At 48.3% G+C, this 22491-nt stretch overlaps 12 protein-coding genes across 12 annotated transcripts; 5 read left to right on the top strand and 7 right to left on the bottom strand.

The window, feature by feature from the left end:
- Window positions 1–587: 587 nt before the first annotated feature.
- FIESC28_00309 (uncharacterized protein) lies at window positions 588–2066 on the top strand (the record flags this gene model as incomplete). Its single annotated transcript, XM_031154460.1, has 5 exons — window positions 588–659; window positions 731–964; window positions 1018–1698; window positions 1751–1987; window positions 2028–2066. The coding sequence occupies 5 exons, from the start codon at window positions 588–590 to the stop codon at window positions 2064–2066; spliced, it is 1263 nt and encodes a 420-aa protein (XP_031021474.1).
- A 488-nt stretch (window positions 2067–2554) lies between these two features.
- On the bottom strand, window positions 2555–3826 carry FIESC28_00310 (uncharacterized protein; the record flags this gene model as incomplete). The annotated part of the gene is made up of 1 exon (XM_031154461.1): window positions 2555–3826. The coding sequence occupies one exon, from the start codon at window positions 3824–3826 to the stop codon at window positions 2555–2557; it is 1272 nt and encodes a 423-aa protein (XP_031021475.1).
- Window positions 3827–4512: 686 nt separating this feature from the next.
- Window positions 4513–6223, top strand: FIESC28_00311 (uncharacterized protein; the record flags this gene model as incomplete). Its single annotated transcript, XM_031154462.1, has 4 exons — window positions 4513–4840; window positions 4893–5070; window positions 5123–5559; window positions 5610–6223. The coding sequence occupies 4 exons, from the start codon at window positions 4513–4515 to the stop codon at window positions 6221–6223; spliced, it is 1557 nt and encodes a 518-aa protein (XP_031021476.1).
- A 627-nt stretch (window positions 6224–6850) lies between these two features.
- FIESC28_00312 (uncharacterized protein) lies at window positions 6851–7888 on the bottom strand (the record flags this gene model as incomplete). The annotated part of the gene is made up of 1 exon (XM_031154463.1): window positions 6851–7888. The coding sequence occupies one exon, from the start codon at window positions 7886–7888 to the stop codon at window positions 6851–6853; it is 1038 nt and encodes a 345-aa protein (XP_031021477.1).
- A 766-nt stretch (window positions 7889–8654) lies between these two features.
- Window positions 8655–9568, bottom strand: FIESC28_00313 (uncharacterized protein; the record flags this gene model as incomplete). Its single annotated transcript, XM_031154464.1, has 3 exons — window positions 8655–8796; window positions 8848–9216; window positions 9264–9568. 3 exons carry the CDS (start codon window positions 9566–9568, stop codon window positions 8655–8657), a joined length of 816 nt encoding a protein of 271 aa, XP_031021478.1.
- Window positions 9569–9931: 363 nt separating this feature from the next.
- Window positions 9932–11930, bottom strand: FIESC28_00314 (uncharacterized protein; the record flags this gene model as incomplete). Its single annotated transcript, XM_031154465.1, has 4 exons — window positions 9932–10399; window positions 10451–10856; window positions 10910–11344; window positions 11398–11930. The coding sequence occupies 4 exons, from the start codon at window positions 11928–11930 to the stop codon at window positions 9932–9934; spliced, it is 1842 nt and encodes a 613-aa protein (XP_031021479.1).
- An 800-nt stretch (window positions 11931–12730) lies between these two features.
- FIESC28_00315 (uncharacterized protein) lies at window positions 12731–13741 on the bottom strand (the record flags this gene model as incomplete). Its single annotated transcript, XM_031154466.1, has 1 exon — window positions 12731–13741. One exon carries the CDS (start codon window positions 13739–13741, stop codon window positions 12731–12733), a length of 1011 nt encoding a protein of 336 aa, XP_031021480.1.
- A 1536-nt stretch (window positions 13742–15277) lies between these two features.
- Window positions 15278–16494, top strand: FIESC28_00316 (uncharacterized protein; the record flags this gene model as incomplete). The annotated part of the gene is made up of 5 exons (XM_031154467.1): window positions 15278–15391; window positions 15445–15731; window positions 15780–15977; window positions 16025–16274; window positions 16327–16494. 5 exons carry the CDS (start codon window positions 15278–15280, stop codon window positions 16492–16494), a joined length of 1017 nt encoding a protein of 338 aa, XP_031021481.1.
- Window positions 16495–16912: 418 nt separating this feature from the next.
- Window positions 16913–17968, top strand: FIESC28_00317 (uncharacterized protein; the record flags this gene model as incomplete). The annotated part of the gene is made up of 1 exon (XM_031154468.1): window positions 16913–17968. One exon carries the CDS (start codon window positions 16913–16915, stop codon window positions 17966–17968), a length of 1056 nt encoding a protein of 351 aa, XP_031021482.1.
- Window positions 17969–18107: 139 nt separating this feature from the next.
- On the bottom strand, window positions 18108–18614 carry FIESC28_00318 (uncharacterized protein; the record flags this gene model as incomplete). The annotated part of the gene is made up of 1 exon (XM_031154469.1): window positions 18108–18614. The coding sequence occupies one exon, from the start codon at window positions 18612–18614 to the stop codon at window positions 18108–18110; it is 507 nt and encodes a 168-aa protein (XP_031021483.1).
- Window positions 18615–20113: 1499 nt separating this feature from the next.
- FIESC28_00319 (uncharacterized protein) lies at window positions 20114–21020 on the top strand (the record flags this gene model as incomplete). The annotated part of the gene is made up of 5 exons (XM_031154470.1): window positions 20114–20197; window positions 20256–20451; window positions 20505–20615; window positions 20670–20715; window positions 20765–21020. The coding sequence occupies 5 exons, from the start codon at window positions 20114–20116 to the stop codon at window positions 21018–21020; spliced, it is 693 nt and encodes a 230-aa protein (XP_031021484.1).
- A 150-nt stretch (window positions 21021–21170) lies between these two features.
- On the bottom strand, window positions 21171–21761 carry FIESC28_00320 (uncharacterized protein; the record flags this gene model as incomplete). Its single annotated transcript, XM_031154471.1, has 1 exon — window positions 21171–21761. The coding sequence occupies one exon, from the start codon at window positions 21759–21761 to the stop codon at window positions 21171–21173; it is 591 nt and encodes a 196-aa protein (XP_031021485.1).
- Between the last annotated feature and the right edge of the window lie 730 nt (window positions 21762–22491).

A 22491-nucleotide genomic window follows, 5' to 3' on the forward strand; every position in this document is an offset into this window, starting at 1 on the left:
CAGAGTAGAAGAAATCACAGTAAACCTTGGAACTTGAAACGCTCGGGATCGGGAATGTAGGTGCCTTTTATCGAGATCTCTCAGCCAGCCAAGTAACCGCTCACATAAGCTGACCCTCTTGGTGGTCAGCAAACATGAAATCCTTCATAGTAACAACCTCCGAGGCGCGCGCAAACTCTAGGTATGATACTGATAAATGGTGATTGGTAGGACGAATTTTGGACACGGATAATGTTTGACCAGGATTTGTGTAAGCTATCCGCAGTTGGATGCGGGCACATTGAGCCGACACAAACCTATGAACACAATCACCTCTCGAATTCCGACCAACCCTATTGAAGGAGACGTCGCAACCACTAACATGGAGTTCTCTTGTACAAGGGTGGGTTATAGTAGTTCCGATCAGGCGCAGCGAAATCAGGCTGGCAGCCCCGGGCCTCGAATTAATTGGCTGGGAAGAATGCGTGACTTTCGGCCGGCAAGAATCAGGTTCTGCTGACAGTACCTTTGCATAAAATAACATCTTCTCCTTTAGACCAAACCCATAAAGAATTAATCGCCTCCTGTCGAGATGCAAATATCGTAAAATGGGATACAACTGCTCCTTTGCCGCTCGTGGTGATAAGGTTGAGCCATACGGTGATATAGCGGGACCCGGTGTATGTTTAACAGCCAATATCATTATGCCACTTTCGTCCAGATAGAGCTGAACTAATCAGAAGTGAAATAGGTCATCGTTGGCTTCTTGGGCACCGGCTGGCTTGCCGTCATATTCGTTCTACTGCACTATCTCTTCGTCTTCGACCTTTACGAGGATCCACTCCATAGTAGCGACGGAAACAACTTTGGTGAGGCCGATGAACTGTGGCGAGCGAATCCAATCGATCTCTTGGTCAAGAGCACAGTAAGAAAGTGTTTCGAGTACCTGAACATTGGATCGGGCTGGTCCAACGGCCTAGAAATGGTAAACTTTTGATTCCCGTGAACTCCTTTCATACTGATTGACTATCGTCGCAGTCAATCTTGGGTATGTGTGATATCCAATTTGTGACTGGTCTCGGTATCCTCATCAGCGGTTTTATCGACCTTCCCAAGGGTATATCAGCCTACCACTTCATTCTTGTCACACATCTAGCGTGGTTCTCCAATCTGACGCATATATGTGGTCTCACCGTTCTACGAAACTACTTTCATACTCGACCGACAGAGAAGTTCATTCGCATCCTTTGTATAATCATACTGGCCTTCATTCTACTAATCGCAATGGGGCCGACTTTATCCTTCAACTGGCCACATCTAGATGAAGGTACTGCAAGTCTTCCTGGGACAGATGCTATCTGCCTCTATAACCCTTCCAGATCAGTTGCTTGGCATGAAAAGTCGAGGGAAGGGTATATGTCTGTCCAGTTCTCTCAGTCGAACGCCTTTCAGTCTGGCATCGTGTCAATCGTTCTGTTGGTTCTGAGCCACGTCAGCCGAACAATCAAGTTTCATTCGCCCCTCTCGGCCCCATTCCAACTGCTACGAAGAAAAGTCGATGCCATGAGCGCGAGAAGGATTAGGATGCTGGCCAATCGTGGTACAGAGATCACCTGGTTAAGAACAATAAAAGTGCGTCGGGCTCTACTTTACAGCCAGGTGGCGGCCATCCTAGTCTTTCGGCTATATTGTGATCTTGTTGTCTCGACATTGTCTGATGTGAGAATGCCTATGCTTCAGTTTATGGAATATTGCTGAAAATTGAGAATAGCTTCATTGGTTGCTTGTCACTGCAGCCTGGGGCACAACCAAGTTCTTCATCACCAAGTCCAGCGTGACGGTTGATGAGAATGAATGGACGTTTGGTCAAGTCCTTCCAGCCTTTCTTCTCATCTGGCCTGTCGGTATTGCAGTCAAGGGAGCATTCGATGAGCAGGACAATAGCCCGCCGTCCGATATGACTGGGTCAAACATACTCTTGGAGCAAAGTTCCGCAAACGTTGATGCGGTGAGTATTGACGACCCCGAGCATCCTAATGAGACCTTAGAAATACGTCGTTTCCGGCAGCATCTGCTCCACTGCCTAAGAAGAAACTATTACGATACAAAGATCTGTCCATGGATCACCCTGGTGCTTTTCCTCATGTGCATTCAGATCCTTGAAGCTACTGTCTTAATGTTTTTACCACTTGCTTTCTGGAGCAATAGCGCGGTAGAAGCCTTGGGGACAGGATCCATTCTTATCTTCTTTATCACCCCAACATCTACATATTTCCTTTTCTTCGCTTGTCTTTACTTCGAGTACCTTTGGAACGGTAGATTCTGTACAGGTTTCTTTGCCGGTGCCTCATTTGTAGTTCTTGGCCTTTACTCATTGTTTCCCGTTTGGGGACTGTTTTATGCTCCGGGCAATAACGACACCAAGTTAGTACTCGCGGTAATAGGGTACCTGATGATGGTATTTACTGGGGTGTTTGTCCTATTCATGGTACCTGCAGGGCTTGTATTAACGGCTATTGTGTTTAAATTGGTCCCCAATGGCCAATAATTATGAATCTGGCTCGAAGTCCTATCCTCACCAACGAGGAATACTTTCCGAGAACTCTGGCTGGAACCTCTTCATATACGTCGTATCATCTCGTTTCTTCAACCCACAATCCAAATATTGCTGATGAAGTTTTGCTAACCTCTCCCTATCCAACTCGATGCCCAAACCAGGACCTGACGGCACTATCACACCACCTTCCTTCCACTTCAAGGCTCCGTCGATAACAACGTCTTCATCACGACGCTTCCATGGCCAATGTGTGTCGCAGGCGTAATCGAGATTGGGAGTTGCAGAAGCGAGATGTGTCATCGCAGCAAGCGAGATACCCAAGTGGCTATTGGAGTGCATGGAAAGTCGAAGACCCCATGTAGCACAGATGGACGCTAGCGTTTGCGACTTGCGGAGACCACCCCAGAAGTGATGGTCGGATAAGATGACCTGGACAGCGTTTTGAAGGATCGAGGGCGGGAGGTGATCGAAAGCGACGACTGCCATGTTGGTAGCTAGAGGCATTGAAGCTTCCTTGGCCACAGCTGCCATACCCTCAATCTCACCAGCTGGGTCTTCCAAATACTCCACTATGCCTTCAAGCTCTTTGGCAACCCATTTTGAAGTCTCAACTGTCCACGCAGCGTTTGGATCAAGCCTCAATGGCAGGTCAGGAAACGCTTCATGTAGAGCTTTGATGGCTGCGACTTCTTCGGCAGGAGGAAAGACACCGCCCTTGAGCTTGATGGCCTTGAAGCCGTACTCATCAATGATCTTCCTTGCTTGCTTGACAACCCCTTCTGGATCTAATGCAGCGCCATATTCATCATCCGCGTCACCAGGATGACCCGCCCATTTATAGAAGAGATAGGCAGAGTACTGGACGGAATCTCTGATGCGTCCGCCGAGTAGGTCGCTGACAGATATGCCTGCTAGTTTGCCTTGAAGATCGAGGCAGGCGACTTCGAAGGGGGAAAAGACTTTGTCTGCGACGGAGGCTGTCACGACCATTCCGCCCATTCCATCGCCGCCTGTGTTGGTGTCATTGCGGAGAGACTCAACGCACTTTTGATAGATGATGTTTGTGCTGTAGATAGAAAGACCCTTGATCTTATCCGCTGCTTTTTGCAACCGATCTAGATGTGCGGAGTCTCCATAAGATTCTCCAAGACCATAAGAGTCTTCTGTGATGATTTCGATGATGCTGCGTAGTGCATAAGGTTCATGGACTCCCACGCTATTCAGCAGTGGCATATCATGGAATGCCACGGGGGTAATGACGATATCCTTGATGATACTGCGTTGAGACATGGCTGCTGTGTAGTTGCAAAATTGTTGAGGCGGTCGAGCTGGATACCATGTTCAGGACAGTTTGAATGGTGGACTATTTATCCCGAGATTGACAAGATCAGACGATGTGCTCTCATCAATGGCTGTATTACGTGCGGGGTAGCTTTCGGTTCCTCGTATGTAACCATCACAGCTCTCATGCGTGATTCTTTGCGTAGTATTACATGAAGTTGTTTCCGTATCACCTGCACAAACCATGTATAGGAAAAGGAAGCACGGACATGTTTCCTTTGGGGGTTGCAGAGTGGCTGGCATTGCATGGTTCGGATGCATGGACGGATAACTATATGATTGGATGCTTTTCCGTACAAGACCAAATCCGTCGATCGGCACAAGCTCCAGACCAGGATAACTTCATTTTCCGTGCAATGAGACCTCCAGCTTTCTACCCCGCACTTCATGGTAGTCTAGCCAGGGTTAGCTTTCCACGCCAAGTCTGGGGTTAACTTGTTTGTCTGGGGAAAGACGACATGATGGGGCATCTTTTTAAGCTAATCTGGCCAGTGGCTTTTCTCTCCCATTGCCTTTCCAGATCGGAAGATCAAGTATAATACCCAGCCTTATCTTTCGATCAATCATCTCGTCACTCAGCATCTTCCCTCTTCGGACTTGTCTTGTCATACAGCCATTGTCACAAGTTCTTCATCATGGCTCAACGAAGCTCCATTTCCAAGAGCGACGTCGAAGTCGCCGACCACAAGCCTTCTCACCTCGAAAACAGCAACGAAGCAATCGAGATCGGCGGTTTCCGCGTCTTTGGTCTAGACCCTGACGATGCCGACTTCTACAATAGCTACACTGAGGAGCAGCGGAAGAAGGTCTTCCGAAAGGTTGACGTGCGACTTGTTCCAATGCTTGCGTTGCTGTACTTGATTTGCCACATTGATCGTGCCAATATTGGTAACGCAAAGATTGAGGGCATGGTTGAGGACTTGGGCATGACTGGTGTCCAGTACAACACCATCTTGTCCATCTGTATGTTTCCCACTGACTTCAACCAAGATCTGTCGTGCTAACATCCATGTAGTCTTTGTCCCTTACGTCCTCCTCGAAGTTCCCAGTAACATCTTGCTCAAGAAGTTCAAGCGACCCTCCATGTACCTTGGCATTCTCACTGTTTGCTGGGGTATTGTCATGACCTGCACCGGACTTGTACAAAACTTTGGTGGTCTGATGGCTACACGAGTTCTCCTCGGTATCTTCGAGTAAGTAGAGGTGTCACCGATATAAGAACCCAACAAGCTAATACGGGAACAGAGCCGGCTTCTTCCCCGGTGCCATCTACCTCTGCAGTTACTGGTACATGCCCAAGGATCTGTCTACCCGAATCTCATACTTCTACTGCGCCAGTGCCTTGTCAGGTGCCTTCTCTGGTCTTCTCGCTGCCGGTATCGCTGAGATGGACGGTGTCGCAGGCCTTGAGGGTTGGCGATGGATCTTCCTTCTTGAGGGCATTGTTACCGTTGTTCTCGGTGTCGCATGCTTCTTCTTCCTCATCGACACACCTGCACTGTCTTCGCGCTGGTTGGAGCCCGAGGAGATTCGATTCCTTGAGCTTTCCATGTTCATCAAGCAGGGTGGTGGTTTCCAAGAGGAAAGCACCGTCCGCTGGAAGGATATCAAGATGGTGCTTACCAACTGGCGTGTCTATGTCCAGGCCTACTTTCTTCTGTGCCAATCTGCTCTCTCTTACGGTATGTCTTCCCAAAAGATCACTAGGACTATCACCGCTAACTCCTTCCAGGTACCAAGTTTACTCTGCCATCCATCACAAAGGCCATGGGCTTCAGCAACACCAACGCTCAGCTTACCTCTGCTCCCCCATACGTCGCCGCTGCCATCTCTGCCATTTGCTTCGCCAAGGTCTCCGATCGTTTCTTCTGGCGCATGCCTTTCGTCGCTATTCCCATGATCATCGTCACAATCGCATACTCAGTCATCATCTCTCTCAAGGGTGAACTCGAGTCCAAGAAGGGTGTCGCCTACTTCGCCGTCGTGCTCGCCGTCGTTGGTATTTACCCGATCCAGGCCGCAGCCGCTTCATGGAACGCCAACAATATCGCGCCTTCATCTCGACGAGCCATTGGTATCGCGCTGATGAACTGTGTCGGAAACGTCGGTGGTATCGTTGGTAGTTTCATGTACCTCGAGAGTGAGAAGCCCAAGTACTACACTGGTTTCGGTCTCAGTTTGGCCTTTGGAGCAACTGGTCTTATGGTTGCCTTGCTCCTGGAGATGAGCTATAAGCATGCCAATGCTCGTAAGGCTAAGATTGCGGATGAGGCTAAGAGAAAGTACACCGAGGAGGAGTTGTTTGAGATGGGTGACAGATCCCCATTGTTCAAGCACGTCCTGTAAATGTCTATTGGAGAGTTGCCGAAGGAAGGAAGGGTGATACCCAAAGAAGAATAACATCTAGTGGAGCTTCTGGGGACGGAAGTCTTTTATGATCGGACATTGAGATAGTTTGTTGGTTATGACGTTACGAATTAATTGAAGTTGATACCCGACATATTTTGCATACCATAGTAATTCTGCTTGAGTCCATCTAACGATGCAGCCTTGCCTCGTTTATACATCCAAACAAGAATTGGAGTTTAGCAAGTCGCACCGCTAAGCATGTGGATTTTAGATTATAACGCTGTTTCGTCAATGAATGAGCCACAGGCGACTCACTGACCTCAGGGTGACTGAAGAAATGACCGCTAAAAGCGTGAGACACGAAACAGTTTAGTTATCTTATGCCAACTTAGACTTACTCTTAGGCTCCTTTATTTTACCGGCTAAGCCTTAGAAAATAATGCTTATGTTACCGACCTCACAGAGTACTGATGTTGCTGATGGTGGGCATACCCTCTGGGGGTGAAAGGCTTCATGTTTGTAAGACTTTCAACATCGCAGGTTCTCTAATGTCTGTAAGGACTCAGTATAAGTTTCAAATGTCAAGTTCATGTTGCTGCTATATGCTATCTTGCCAAACCATCCCTAGTGTACCTCCACACCGTTCTGGACTCCATTGATGATCCCATTCTTCACATCCTTCGCAATCCCGTTCGTGTGGCCATTTTCCACAGCCGGCTTGAGAGTAGCCTCAAAGCTCAGCATCTCAGAGATTTGGGATTCAATACTCTTCTTGGCTGCGTCGGTGGGCTCCAAGTATGGCCTTCTTGGCTTGAGCTTATCTGCGGCACCCTTAATGCCTGCCGCCTTGGCTGTGCTTAGCGTGGCGGCGTACTTGACTGATGCAATACCCGCCTTGCAGGGTTGCTCAGCTAGCGCAGCCTTCTTGTGTAGAGCCATAGCTTCTTGAAACTTGCCCTCTTGATAGAGGTTATAGATGTGTACGATGGTCTTGGGGACCACGTTGGCGAAACCGGCGATGGTACCATGAGATCCAGCTGCCAAACCTCCTATCAAGAAGTCAGACTGACCACCGTAGATCGCGAAGCGCTCCTCAGGAAGCTCAGCCGCGAGTCTTGTGATCTTGGCCACGGCTCCACAAGTGAGCTTGACGCCAACGATATTGTTGTGCTTCTTTGCTAAAGCAGCGATAGTGGCAGAGTCTAAGTCGATACCGTTGCAGACAACAGGAAAGTTGTAGATAACGATTGGAAGGGGACTTCTCGCAGCAACATCATCGAAGAAGTTGTTGATGACCTCAGGTGTCGTCTGCTTGCCGAAGTAAGCAGGTGGGAGGAGCAAGACATAGTTGGCCCCAGCATCAGCTGCATCGCCAATGAACTCGAGGACTTGTTTGTTTGAGTGACCACCGACACCGGCCATGATGGGGAAGTCCGGTCCACATGCTCTGCGAGCTGTTTGCAATAATGCCTTTCGCTCTTCACGCGTCAACAAGAATGTCTCTGCATTGGTACCAAGCACGACGAGGCCTGCTAGACCTGTCTTGGAGAGATACGAGTAATACGCTGCTTGCGACTCGGTATCAAGCTCATCTGTGTCGTGGTTGAAGAATGTGATAGCAGGCGCCCATACGCCGCTTGGTGGTGCTCTTGGCGAAGACATGTTGATAGATAATGATGGAGAAGGGTGTTTGGTAGGGCAATTACGCTAGCTCTAGCAAGGTTCAAAGAAGGATACGAGTACTTAAGGTCAACGGTAATTCGCCTTAGCTTCAGTAGGCAAGCTCCAGCAATGCCGTAGCCCGAGGCCGACCTCCACTCCCGGATCGACACTGATAAGCTCGTTTTAATCCTATTTGTTGGCCCATTTTCTCATGCAGGCATCGCCGGATGATGTCCGTTGGAGGTTGATCATGTCATGGATAAGCTGCCGTGAATGTCACCTGCGACACTTGTTCCGTAGCGAGTCGTGGGGGTTTGCATGCATTGCGGAAAAGGAATTGGTGAGGGGGTTGGGTAAGTGGCTTTTCCGATGGGTGAGGTTGGACTTTGCCGATCCCCCGCAAACCGCTAACGGATGCCGGGGATAAGATCTGATTCCGAATGTGGTCTAAGCCGGTCATACCTCCAGATGACCGTTCTCGGAAGATCTGAATACGCGGATTCGCATTGACACATTGTGATTGCCGTGAGATTCATGATGTATTTGATCGAGTATCCTCAAGTGAACTTTCTCCAAGTCCGAAAGCATGACGATGTTACGCAAGAGTACATTCAGACAATAGTTCTTTATAAGCATGCAGCTTTTGCAATAGTAAGAGACACGAGAAATCCTACTAATACGTATTAAATTCAAAAAAGCTCATAGGAGAGTGATAGCGCTAGGAGTGAAGTCTATAATTTATAGTTTGTATCCTCTATGTAAGACTTTACGACTTCCTGTGCATAACAGTCGCTGCAGCCTGGTGGTTGGGGAATATCAGAGTATCGGCAATGACGACGTTCTCCCTTCTTCCAGCAGCAAAGACAATAGCCTCGGCAATATCATCGGGTGTCAGAGGCTCGCAGCCACTACATATAGTTAGCAATCGCATCAGAAAGGGAGAGCTTTTCATAACTTACGCATATACAGCATCAGCCTTGGACTTATCACCATAGAATCTCACAACAGAGAACTCAGTCTCTACTTGACCGGGATCGATTCTGATAACACGGACGCGCTTGGAAATGAGCTCCTTGCGCAGACTTTCAGTGAAAGAGTGGATGGCAGCCTTGGTAGCGCAGTAGATGCTGCCGCCGGGGTAAGGCTCCCGACCAGCAATGGAGCCGATGTTGATGATATCGCCAGCTCCTTCGCCGTTGTTGCGCTTGAGCATCATGGGCAAGATGGCTTGTGTCATGTTGATCAGGCCTGTGACGTTGGTAGCGAACATGACGTTAATGTCCTCTTCCTTGATCTCGGGGGCTTTGTCAACACCCTTGACAAGACCGCTGCACTCTATTAGTTACAAATTCTTGGATCTCGAGATTTGACTTACGCATTGTTGACTAATACATCGATCTCGCTGAACTCGGCAGGAAGGTTGCTCACAAAAGAGCGTACTTCCTCGGGTTTGCTAACATCGAGTTGAACGGGATGCACCTTGACGCCATCGCCAACTTCCTTAACAATCTCCTCAGCGATCTGCTTCAGAGTATCAATTCGACGAGCTGTGAGGACAAGCTTCAGGTTCTTGGGGCTTGTGCGGGCGAACTCGAAGGCAGTGGACTTTCCGATGCCGGAAGAGGCTCCGGTGATGAGGATTGTCTTGTCTTCAAGGCGCTTTGATACTGCAGATGACATTTTGGATAAATCTGTGGTATGGATATATGTGATGTTTCTCAATGTTTGGCTGGATTGAGATAAATATGTATCGTCTTGGAATCGTGAAGACAGTCGTAGAAACTAGCGCACATTTGTGGTTCTTGCGCTCCAACCACAAGAGTTTATGATCTTCAACGGATTTGTAACCGGGCAGGGAATCTCGGGGGACCTTTTCCGACGCTGCTCGGCTTTAGATCCGATGGCTGGCATATCCGCATGTTGCTTCTTGATTGGCGGTCCACAACCGAGGCTAGCCACCTCTCTACCCCGAGCAACAAGATCAAGATAAGAAGTGGAAGCAGTCAAGAGATACATCGTAATTCTCGTAGTACCAACCGCTATCTAAAGCCTAAACACTTCATCATCCAAGAATACATCAAGATTACCCAGACCAGACGAGATCATGGACGCAAATTGACCCCAGCCGGAAAAGTCAACACCAGACATACCATTATAATCCATCCCATTCTCTCCCATTAAATCCGTATAAGATGTCTTATCGCTCGGCGTATCCATAGGTATAGCATTGGACTGAAATTCATTCTCTCGCGAATGGCCATCTGTGGTCCCGAATGCATTCGTAGATGGGTGCATTCTGTTCACCTGGCGTAGCGCTTCTATGCGCAATTCTTCAAGCAAAAAGCAGTATCGTTCAGACAAGGAACCCTTCTCCACCATGATTGACATATGCGATTGACATCGGGTGGCTGCTGTAAAGTAATCGCTGTACGTCTCGGGTGGTGAAGCCCATTTTTGAATCACATAGATGTACAACACCATAGCCGCGGTGAATGCGAAATATGCCGTGACCTAGATTCAGTTAGTGACTGTTCCGAACCAGATTACCACGACGATACCGACCCAAAATGCACGGAACATTTGACCATGCTCCGTTATCTCATCGATGAGACCGACAGTGTTCATAGCGGCCTGCAGACATTTCTGAACGCTTTCTTGAGTGGCAGCATCATTTTCGCTGCCCCTTCTGTTCTGTCTTGATATCTTGGCAAAGTTATTCAAGACGGCTTGTCGATGGATCAGGATGATAGCATGCCAGTAGGTCAGATTGAGGACGTTGCGTTGCCGCTGGACGATGGGAGCGAGGAACGTTGTACTAAAGTAATCGGCGTCAAGGAATTGAGAGAATTCGGCTCGCCAGTCGCTCAAGTCTTGGGATATGCGTTGGGTTTCCTCTGCGCGTCGACTGACGGATCTAGGCTTGACTGAGTAGAGAGCGCGGAGGATCTGGCCAATGATGCGAGCAAGTCTGAATATGAGTCAATACAAATGAGCATTTACAGAGTAAATAAAGTGTCTTACTTCATGTGTCCAAGAGGCGCAAGCATGACTGAATAGCCCTTGGCTGACCCGTTCATATTTATGTGATCCTTTGTTATATCGTTATCATCCACACATGCAGGAAGCTCCGTATCGATATCATCGTCGTGAAAGTTGCGAGGTCTACCAAGAGACACGCTGAGGTATGCATCCAGTGTATAAGCACACCAGAATGTTCTTCGACGAGTCTCAACTTCAATGTGGTTCAACCCGCTTATGACGCCGGGTCGTTTATTTCTGTTAAGGCCAATAGCAAGAGCCAGATTTGTGACGATGCCGAACTGACTCCAGCAATGATTGACTCGAGACTGAGTGCCGAGATAGTAGCATTGCAGCAGCCGTGCTTGCACGCTAGTCAGCCTGATGGAGCCGCTCTCCTTTGAGAGCTGATGATCAGCTGCCAGATAATATCTAGCGCTGCACGACATATATGCATTAGCTTGAATCACAGTCTGAGATAGGGTACCAACCTTAGATCCGAAGGCCCTGGCCTGTCATTCTCCGGCATGTAGACTCTCGCATGGGCCAGAATCATGAAAAGCAACGCAACCTTGGCAGCAGCATTATTCGGATCCCGCATCGTACCCATCGTCTCGTAAAACTCCATAAACCATTCCTGGATCGTCGGCCGATGCAGGAATCGGTACGTAGGCATGGCAAAGTCAAAGTACCGATCTACCAAGCGCTGAGCATCCTCTTTGGGAAGCATCATGCAGAAGGTAGGATCATAGTCAGGGTTGTGAAGGGGTGCATCGCCAAAAGTAAAGATACTCCCCGGTCCAGAAAAGGATATAGCCTGGTGTAACCGCTTCTGCACCCTAAGTAGGAAGGACACGCCTGATGCTGGACCAATGTAATGGCCCTGAAGATCCTCTTGCGATGGCTCGGGGGACTGTTGCACGGATGTTACAGCCCGTGATCCTGTTCCACCCGATGGGAGGAGGTGAGAATAGTCCTGTAGCTCAGCGGCTTGATGCGCCGCCCCGTTGGTTGAGTCTGCCATGTATTGATGAGTCAAGTCTGTAGGGCTATTATGCTCACTACCAGGCATGGTATTCTGTGTCGCAACAGCTATCGTCTCATCCGCCACCTCATCTGCAGAGGGGATGACAGGCAAACGACCTCGTGCATAGGCTGAGTTGAAGGTACAAGAAGCCCTTGTTCTCACACAGAATTTGCATGGCTGCATGCCATTGCATTTGATCTTACGCCTAGAAAGATTTAGTCGACGAGCTCGATTCACTGCATCGAATTGTCTCATTTACTTCTTGCATCCATCGCACGCCCTTGTCACTCTGACTCTCTCATTACTCTTTTTCCGTTTCTTGGAAATATGGCCATTGTTGCTAGAAGGGGTCGGGAGGATCTGACGCTCTAGGTTCATTGGAGCCAACAGTTGTTTGACAGAAGTGGAGAGATAAGTTTGGTACAGTACTGTTTGGCGGTTGACAGCGGAAAAGTGGCAGATGATCTGGGGAAACGGGCGGAAAAGCCAGAAATCTGGGGGAGAAGTAGACTACATGGATAAAGACTGTGCCCAAGGGTCAACCCCGCAATCTGCATCACGTGTATCCCTTGTCGCTCTCCGAGGATAATACCCGCGACCCTTGTCCTTTCCTCTTATGATGGCATGCTTTAATGCTTCTGGATACGGCCCCAAAGCTCTTCGGAACTGTAAAATTGGCGGTAGTACCGTTCTGGGAAATAATCGTCAATTTGTATGACCTTGTCTCCATAGACAACGGCACATACCATTAGCTATCTAGTTTACACGAGTGACTAAGTAAGAAGCATTTTCCCTGCTTAATTCTTTTCCGGTCGAAGTAAATCCAAAGCCTTCTTTTCAAACTCATCCCCAAACTGCAAATCAGCTCTCCATCGCTGAGGAATAGCATCCGCTCCATCTCTGGCTCCCAGAAGTCCACCAGCAATCGCAGCATTTGTGTCTGTGTCCTTCCCAATGCTCACGATATCAACTACTATATCTTCCAAGCTTCTGCTGTCGAGGATGGCTGCAATAGCCAGGGACAGACTCTCCAGCACATAGCCACTACCTTGACCCCGAAGTCTAGATGACGGTCCTTCTCGGGCCTGTCTTGCGATATCGAGCGCTTCACCAAGCAATATAGCCTCATACACAACGCCTTCCCCGCCTTCGAGCTTTTCTGCAACAGCTTGACCAGCTTTGATAGCTTCCTCGACGGGGACTTGGTTGATGAGCTTGGAAACGATGGTGTTATACGCTGCGCATGATATGGTGCATCGTGTGTCGTCGTGAGTAATTTTGCTGATACGCTGACTTTCCTCGATGATTTTCTCTGGATCTGTCTGGAAGAGACCGGTAGGAATGCACCGCATCAGGCTCCCGTTACCGGCTTGTCCCTGCCCGCTTCCAGATTTGTCGGGATCTCTCGTTTGCTCGTAGTTATCCAAGCCAGTGCTTGTAGCGCAACCCATGTCCTCGGGAGAACTTCCCTTTTCTCTGTCCGGCCAGTTCCCGTTCATCCAGTCAAGGAAGTGGTCACCAGCTAGTCGAGCGATGTCTTCATCAATATCGCGATGATAGCGATCATGGTAGGCCAACAAGACACCGCGGGTCATGTCTGTGTCGTCTGTTGCATGGCCGGGCGGCCACCCGAACGGACCTCCGCCGACGATGTCTCGGAGACCGTTTGGATAGCTTTTTCGAATCATGCTGTGGAGTTTGAACTCGACTGTTGCACCGAGGGAGTCGCCGCAATGGACGCCTAGCAGGGCGCCAATCACTCGGGATTCTCGAGGAGATAGTTGTATTCCTGCCAGAGGTGATTCCATTTTGATGTTGATGAAGGAAGATGGTTGTTTAATAGTAATTCTTGATCTGAGGTCGCGCTTTTATATGGTGCTGAGGAAGCGGGGCCTAAGGCTGACACCAGAAACGATTGCTGCCTATATACCGTGGCGGAGCTGACTTAGGCTGACAAGTGAAGTCATAACTTGCGGTTTAGCATCATGGTTTTCCTCAACGCGATCGCAAATGACCCATAATACGTGACTTTCAGAGACATTTTGAAACGAAATTGAGCTTTTTACAATTAATTGATGAGGGGGAGCAATTTTAATATCGATAGCTCGCATTGAATTCTATTCTGAACAGCATCAATTGATTTTTCACGAACCTTGGTTATGTCTAATAGAACATACCTAATAACTCTGCATCTTAACAAAAGTTAAATAGCGACTTGAAATGATATTTAAATGATCTATATTGTGGCCTGTTGTGCTTTAGAACTTTTCGGGGAATTAAAGAAGCCCATTACCCAAGTTTTCTTGCCCATGACTCATACAGAAACCTCTTCGAAGATCTCACCCAGAATCGCCCTATAGTTCTTGGGAGAGGGTTTGATATTTGAATCGGCCAAGCTTACACATTCGAGCTCTTTATAACCCGCGCAACCTGTTTGTCGTCTCTATCGCGGCACCTCGCTGTCCCTTCGGAGGTGTTCGTCTGTATAAACGCCTCCGATTAGGTTCTTACTCCATGATTTGCTTCAGTGGGGCAATCTAAGCTCCTCAAAGGATACTGACCTATATGTTCTAGAGTCACCAGAAAGGTGTCATGCAAAACCACGTTTTAACTTTTTGGACTACCCTCGGATTCGCTGCTTGGCTCCGAGTCCGAGGGAAACCTCATGGTGCAGAACATGCGATCCGCTTTATTAGGCGAATACCAAAGGTCCAAATGCACGTCTATCTCGTATATGCATAATCGGACGCCCAGGATATTTATGGCGGCCGGGCCGAGCCTAATGAAGATCGGATGAGTGAAGCAACCAGCCCTGCATCAGAACATATACACAGGAGACGACTTGAGTGGTCAAAATACAGAAATGCTGTAGTGTCGTGGCAAGACTTTTGGCCATCTGGCGGTTATGGCCAATCGACTAGGCTGTATGTAGAAGGTCCCGTCCTGATTCATTTTTGAAGGATTATCGGAGGATTCCCGCATCCTGGTTCCAGTTCTTGCTAGACGCCATGCCAAGTCGGGTAAATAGCTCAACTCCCAATTGCAGTGCATAATTGGGTAGGATCTTACATGTAGCCTTATTGAGTACTTATCTGGTGTTATTCTGGACCTGAGATTTACGATAAATCTCTTCATGGAGTGGTGAATACAGGGATCTGGGCGGGTCGAAGGATTCCACCAGTCAGTTTCGATCCATCATCAGCTCACTTACGATGACAGGGGCGGATATCTTGATCCATCTTTTAGATGAAAACGTATATAAAGCTCAGAGGAACACAGTTGAACATGAGGCTCAGGTAGACAACCATTCATAGTCTCGTCAAGCCCAAGGCGATCGTTCCACCATGTTAAAAGCCACTGTTCTTGCTCTTCTCGCTGCCGCTGAGGCAAACGCTGCCTTCACTTTGAGGAAGACGTATGACTCCAGCAACTTCCTGGACGCATTCAACTTCAGAGACGTAAAATATTTTCAACAGCCAGCACTTCAAGCAGCATTACTGACGCATTACAGCGCGCCTATTTCGAGGGTCTTGGCTACGAGGGTGATCCAACTGGTGGCTCTGTCAATTACTTGAGTCGTAGTGCAGCAGTGAGCTCTGGCATTGTCCACACAAACAATGGCAAGGTTCACCTTGGTGTCAACTCTGCCAACGTAGCCGGTCCCCTTAACCCCAGCGGATCTAAGCATGGACGTGGCAGCGTTCGTCTTGAATCGAAGGAATATTACACCTCGGGTGACCTTTTGATCGCCGATATCGAGCATATGCCTGGAGTAGCTTGTGGTGTTTGGCCTGCCTAGTAAGTCTCATTGAAAAGCATCCTGATATAGAAAGCTAACTCATGTAGCTGGTCTTACAACTTTGCAGAGGACCCTGTTGGGGAGATCGACATCATCGAAGGCATCAACGCCAACCAGAATGGCAACTATGTCTCTTTGCACACCTGCGGAGCGTGCATCTTCAACCGTCCCGGAGGTCTTGACCCCCGAAACAACTGCGACAAGGGTGGTTCCGATACCCGATACTGTACCAATGGACAGAACTTGTATGTGCATCGATCATCCGTTCCACAAATCTAGCTAACGAAAGCAGTGCCGGATGCGGCAACACCATGCCTTCTGGCTCCTACGGCAAGAGTTTCAACGCCAACAAGGGCGGTGTATACGTCTCTTGGCTGACAACAGGGGCCGTGAAGATCTGGTGGTTCCCTCGCAACAACATTCCGGCCGACATCACGAACGGCAGGCCTAACCCCAACAGTTGGGTTCAACCTGCTACAACTCAGTTTGTCAATGCTAATGGCAACTGTGATGTTGGAAAGTACTTCAAGAAGCAGACTATTGTAAGATATCGTTAACGTCGTGTGGATTGTTAAAAAATACTGACGATTGAAGATCTTCAACACGGCGTTTTGCGGAAGCAACATTGACCAGGGTATCTGGAACCAGGAATGCAGAGCTTCTACTGGCTATGCTACCTGTGACGACTATGTTACCAACCAACCTGGTGCTTTCAAGGAAGCATACTGGACCATCAACTCACTGAAGTTCTACAAGGAGTAAGCTGGGATTCAACATTGCGAAAACGTCGAGCGGGCTCTTGTTGGGAATCGATGTTGACCTTTTTGTACTATGCACCGAGTCCTACATGATCACTATGAAAGTTCATGTCAGCAATGGATATTATAAAAGTTTAATTGTGGTTTTACATAGTGGACCACCAAGAGAATATACTCCCCTTGCGTCATAAAGTTAAACTGACACTATATCTACGGTCGGTGATAACCGTAAACTCCGCGAACGGACGCTCCGTCGCTAATTCTTAAGACCGAACCACTGATCATCTCTACTTCATAATTCATCGCGCCTTACTTATGGCAATCTATCGCATAGCTAGATGGGGTATTTAAATATGCCCGGCTTCTCTCATTGAACAGCTTCAACCCAAACATTTCTCCCTACCATTAATATCCAATACAACATGTCATCATCCAAGGGTATCGTACTCGTCACTGGCGCGAATGGCTTCATCGGCGCACGAACCGTCGAGGCCTTTCTCGCTGCCAATTACTCTGTTCGTGCGGCTGTTAGAAGCCAATCCTCAGCTTCAAGCATTACTTCGGCTTTACCTACATATGCATCCTCGGGTCAACTTACTACGCTTCTGGTTCCCGATTTGACTGCCATCGGAGCCTTCGATAATGCAGTCAAAGGCGCGACAGCAATTGCCCACCTCGCCGCTCCAGTTGACTTTTCCAACACAGACATCGATTACGTCATTAATTCCTCTGTACAAGGCACGCTCGGAATCTTGAAATCTGCCCTCGATGAGCCCAGCATCAAGTCCTTTGTTTACATGTCTTCTATTGTGACCGTTAGAGGAAGAGCACCAAAGTATGCGGAGAAGGGTTACACGGAAGAAGACTGGAACGACCAAATTGAGGATACGCTTTCTCAAGCTGGGGCGGACGCGACCGGACATCAAATCTATATCGCAAGCAAGCTAAAAGCAGAGCGCGCATTCTGGGAGTTTCGACAAAAGCATGCTGCCAGCATCAGCTTCACCATGACAGCCATCAACCCAGTCTGGGTCGCTGGACCGCCATTGATCTTACCTGAAGATCCCGAGAAGCTCAGCGAAACAGCCATCGTAACATATCGCATCATGAATGGCCAGGATATGCCCGCTCAAGGACCTGGAAATGGAACGCATGTTGATGTGCGCGATGTTGCCAGACTTGTTGCTTTTGCGGTGGAAAGGAAGGAGGTTGCAGACGGCCAGCGATATATCGCGGGCGGAAATCGCCTTTATGCCAACATTCAAGCTTATCGCGACTTATTACGCAAGGCGTACCCTGGTAGGAAGAGCATCATTGGAGAAGGTGAGCCTGGAAAAGGATATAACCAGGATTATAGCACACCCAAGGGAGGCTTCTTGGTTAATGGAAGCAAGGCTGTCAAGGCAACGGGTCAAGACTGGATCCCGTTTGATCAAGTGACTTTGGATACGGCCAAGGTTTACGAGAAGTACTTCTGAGATGATACAACCAGTAATAGTGTGATTATTTATTTAAAGAAATTGGATAAGCTAAAAATATCAATTGAACGACATGGATGGTTTGACCTTGGCTGTTCCACTCCATCCTCCATTCACGCACGAATGCCATAAAAGGTCCTCAGCTTGCCGAGGTCCCAGAACTGTTGGACTCTTGCGGCTGTCTCTTCTCATGCGCTAAACACTTGTCTTTATAATACGCAGGGCATTCAGGTGTACAAAGACGCATCCTGTTTTGCGTCTCCTTCCACTTCTGTTCCTCCATCCGAGTTTGACTCAGATCAGGAGCCCAGGTATCATCCCGTTGAACACGTTGACGCATATGTTGCTCGTCTTCTGAGTCGCTCCATTCCTCCTTATCATCTGCGTACCACTTCTCTTTCTTAGCATTGCTAGCAGAGCTTTCGGCTTCTGCTGCCTTTTTATCGGCCCTCTTCTGCTTGGCCTTCTTGATTTGTCGGGCGAGCGCGTATGCCGGCTCCGTAGCGACAACTACGGGGCAAGAGAAGATGGCTTCTGAGAAGTGATTCAGGTCTGTGTCTCCACCATCGACGTTTTCGCCTTTGGGGTCTTGCATTCGAGGATCTTTGCTTGTGAAAGGCAATGGATGGGGACGAAAGCTCGACATGATGGGTCGTGGTTTCGGATCAACGATTTTTGAGTTCAGGCAATACTTTACAGAAGGGCGATGACACGAGAGGGGCTTTAGAGAGCTGAAGGGATTGATGTTCGACGAGATTATGCTATGTCACTGTGCAGAAAGAGGTGGCAGGAAGTCATTGATGTCGGTCCCGATTACAAAAACGGCGAATGAGGCTTGCATTCATTGTCAATCAGTAGTCCTACCAGGTTCGGACCAATGAGATTAATGGCCCCCAAATGACATGACCTTGTTTTTGCTTCGGATCGCCAAGCTGTAGGGCGGCAGGTGGGTGACGGAACGGTTGCCCTTGAGGGCTTTGACCGTCAACATTGAGCAGTCGTTATGTTGGTCTTGACTGTTGCAAAATGGTTAAATAGATTTGTTTTGCCTGTTCTCAGCGGTCATTTCTTTTGACAGCTCACAAGGTTGAGGGAATATCTACGTCATAACCGTTCTTGTTATCGATAAGGTTTGCTACCCTAGGGATGCTTGGTAAATTTCGAATTTGATTATCGTTTCCCGCACGTCTCTTCATGCTAGGGTATTTTACTGGCAAATGTCTCCTCACTTACGAGTTACGACATGCCATCTTCGCAATGTTATATATAGTTGGTGCATCACATGGCCTGTTGAAACCCTTCCAAACAAAGTAGCCTTTGCACTTCCACAACATCAAATAGAATCTAACCTACTACAGCTTGCAGGTATCCACTAAGGATATGATCCCGACGAAGTAATCCTACACGCATAAGCAATAAGTGGACTGGTTCCGTGGTCTAGTTGGTTATGGCATCTCGTTAACACCGAGAAGGTCCCCGGTTCGATCCCGGGCGGAACCACATTCTTGCCTTCGTCTCTGACAGGTTACCGTCTGACTGTTCAAGCATTTTTGCCAGAATAAAGCACATTCCTAAGTCTCTTCAGGTTGAGCTAGCGGGTGCACATTCATCCATTTAATCAACGACCGTAAGCATTAGGGCAGAACAACCCAGCGGTAACTTCCCCGGAAACCGTTGTCACCCAGACCAAGACAAAGATCGAGATTCAAGACACAACAGGATACTCGCGGTTTAGCCCAAACCTGTTTCCCCACACAGTCTCTTCTTTTAATTTTCTTTCATTCTTTTTAACTAACCCGTGATACTTTATTACCCCATGAAAACACCAAACCCCGCAATGATCCCGGGGAGAATCGGGGGACTAGACCGGGCCGGCGCACACTTATTAGCTAACGGTTTCCTCCATAGTCAACAAAGTCTGAGTTTTTCAACTCCTGCGTCTCGATGGCGTTTTTAAATATGTAGATTATGTGGTAGCAGAAGTGTAATTATTACATAACTGTTGAACACGCGGCTCCAGAAAGGTACCTACGAAAAACGATTGTGAAATGGGGAAGGGGAATGGTTATAAAAGGGCGATTCGCCAAGTATAAAGATTCGATATAGACCATCAGTCAGATATCCAAAATTGCAACAGGAAACACAATGGCAACTAAGAGCATTGAGGAGATCCGCTCCAACTCCCCTGCGCCCACGGCAGTGAGTCTGGGACACCAGATTGGCAACCCTGTTTGTACACCCACCTTTTCCGGATCGTGATCTAGGACTAACAGTACATGCTTCGTAGTCCCCTCTAGCCATGGGCACGTTCGCAACTACCCTACTAACTCTGTCTTTGTCGATGATGGGTTTCCGTGGAGTCGAGACGCAAACGATCTTCATAGGCAACCTGTGCCTTGCTGCTGGCCTATGTATGTTTGTGTCTGCTCAGTGGGAGATGGCTCGTGGCAATACCTTTGGATATTCTGCACTAAGTGCCTATGGTGAGTTCGACCAAAAGAAGCTGTGTAATTCAAGACTCACTCTTTCTTTCTAGCCGTGTTCTATGGCGGTTATGGAGTTATCCTTTGCCCGTCTCTTGGTGTCCTTGAGTCTTACGGGGGGGCGACTCCCGAGTATCACAACGCCCTTGGGTTCTACGTTCTAAGTTTGTTCAATCCTGTCTTCTCTTGACTTCACTATAGACTAACGGAGTTTCTAGTCTGGGCTGTCTTGACACTTTTCTTCATGCTGGGATCAGCACCTATGTAAGACCTTTCCTGCCAGACCGTGACGCAGACACTGACAACAGCTTAGCAACCTCGTCTCATTCGGCATCTTCACCACCATTTTCTTCTGTTTCACTCTCGACGCAGCGTCAAATTTCGCCCATGCTGACGGCAAGCTCGAGGTTGCGAAGGGTCTAATGACGGCTGCCGGTGTCTTTGGGTTCATTTCTGGACTATTGGGCTACTACAGCTGCGCTGCCTCCATGTGTGCCGATGCGCTTCCCTTTGAGCTGCCTTGTGGTGACACTTCGAGATTCTTCAAGAAGACTCGCAAGCAGCTATGAGATACTGGGCTTAGAGGTGCTTCCTGTATGTACAAAAAGGATCATTTGAGAAGCGAGACGAGTAAGCTTGGTCGCGATTCTAGAAGTCAGACTAAAGAGTGACTTCAAGTCCATTAAGCTTCTATAGTAATGAATGGCCTAAACAACGACCTACTTATCCTTCTTTGAATCGCTGTCATCTTGTTTGATCTCTTGCCAATCCCCTTCTCCTTCACCCTTGTCCTTGATCTCCTCCACATAAGAAAGATCAAAAGGCGTCATCTCCCATAATCTGCAAATCAATAAAACCTGCGTTCCCACAATCACAATCCCAAATCCCAAAACAACAGCCCAGCCAAGTAGAATGATAGCAGTGAGAGGCGAGTAGACGAGAAACCCGAGGATGCGCGGCTTCATGGCAGGGTACGTGCGATTGACCAGCCCAAAAGTAATTCGCCACGCTGACTTGAGAACCCAAGAGCCATGAAGGAGGTGCATTGGCAGGATTAGGCTGCAGAGCAGAAAGACGATGTATTTGGAAAGGCGTGAAGTGATGCGATATTTGAGCCAGAATCTTGACGGTTTAGTTGGTTGCTCAGAAGGTGTTGTGTCGAAGGAGTCGACTTGTTTGGCGGACCACCAGCAATTGACGAAGATGAAGGCTGCGAGTGTCCAGAAGAGATCGCTCCGGAGGTACTCGTAGCGCGCAGAGTCATTGTACCAAGAGGACTCGTAGGGTAGAGAGCCAGCTTTAACTGTCATTTTGGCGACGGACAAGATATGAATGCAATGAATGTAATGATCTTAAGATGAGATTTATGCTGGGCATTCTTTAATATGTTGTTCTTTAAATGGCTGCCTGGGCATTAGCTACTCCGCATTCCTACCCCGCCAGGTCTCTAAAGCTAGCCTAAGCGCGAGCCTAAGAAGGCATAAGACGACCAAATTATTTTGTCTCTTATGATCTCTTCTGACGCCCGCGTCGCTTTGTGTTTGGTCAGGCTTCTGTCTGATGTTGATCAATTGGGGGCGTCAGCAATGAGTTGACGATCAGTAGCACTCCTTGGCAATCAGTCAATGAAGAATGCCTTGCAAGTCTGTGTTTTCATGTAGCATGGATTTGTATCCTCAGCAGAAATTGTTGGTTCGGCCATTCCATCTGCCGTTAGCAAATGGATGCCTTTCTGGAGCTGACCCTCTAGCTTACCACAAATTAGTGGGGGTGCCCTGCAAGCAGCCCACTAAATTTACGACTCTCACTGCTGTTTCCGCCAACAGCTGATGATTACAGGGCATCAAGCGTCGCATCAACAACTTGCAAACACCAGAAAGCTCACCCCAACGTGTCGCGCAGTTACAAATAATTGACAGTCAACACCAATTATTAGAATCTGGGCAAGGTGGGCTCTATTAATTTTATTGCCTAGCGAGTTGAATCCGTTGCTCTGGATATTCCTTTCAGCTGTCGGTGGCCCATGCCAATTCTTTAAAC

The sequence above is a fragment of the Fusarium coffeatum genome (assembly GCF_003316985.1).
Source record: "Fusarium coffeatum strain FIESC_28 chromosome Unknown BRIP53273_contig_7, whole genome shotgun sequence".
Lineage (NCBI taxonomy): Eukaryota > Fungi > Ascomycota > Sordariomycetes > Hypocreales > Nectriaceae > Fusarium > Fusarium coffeatum.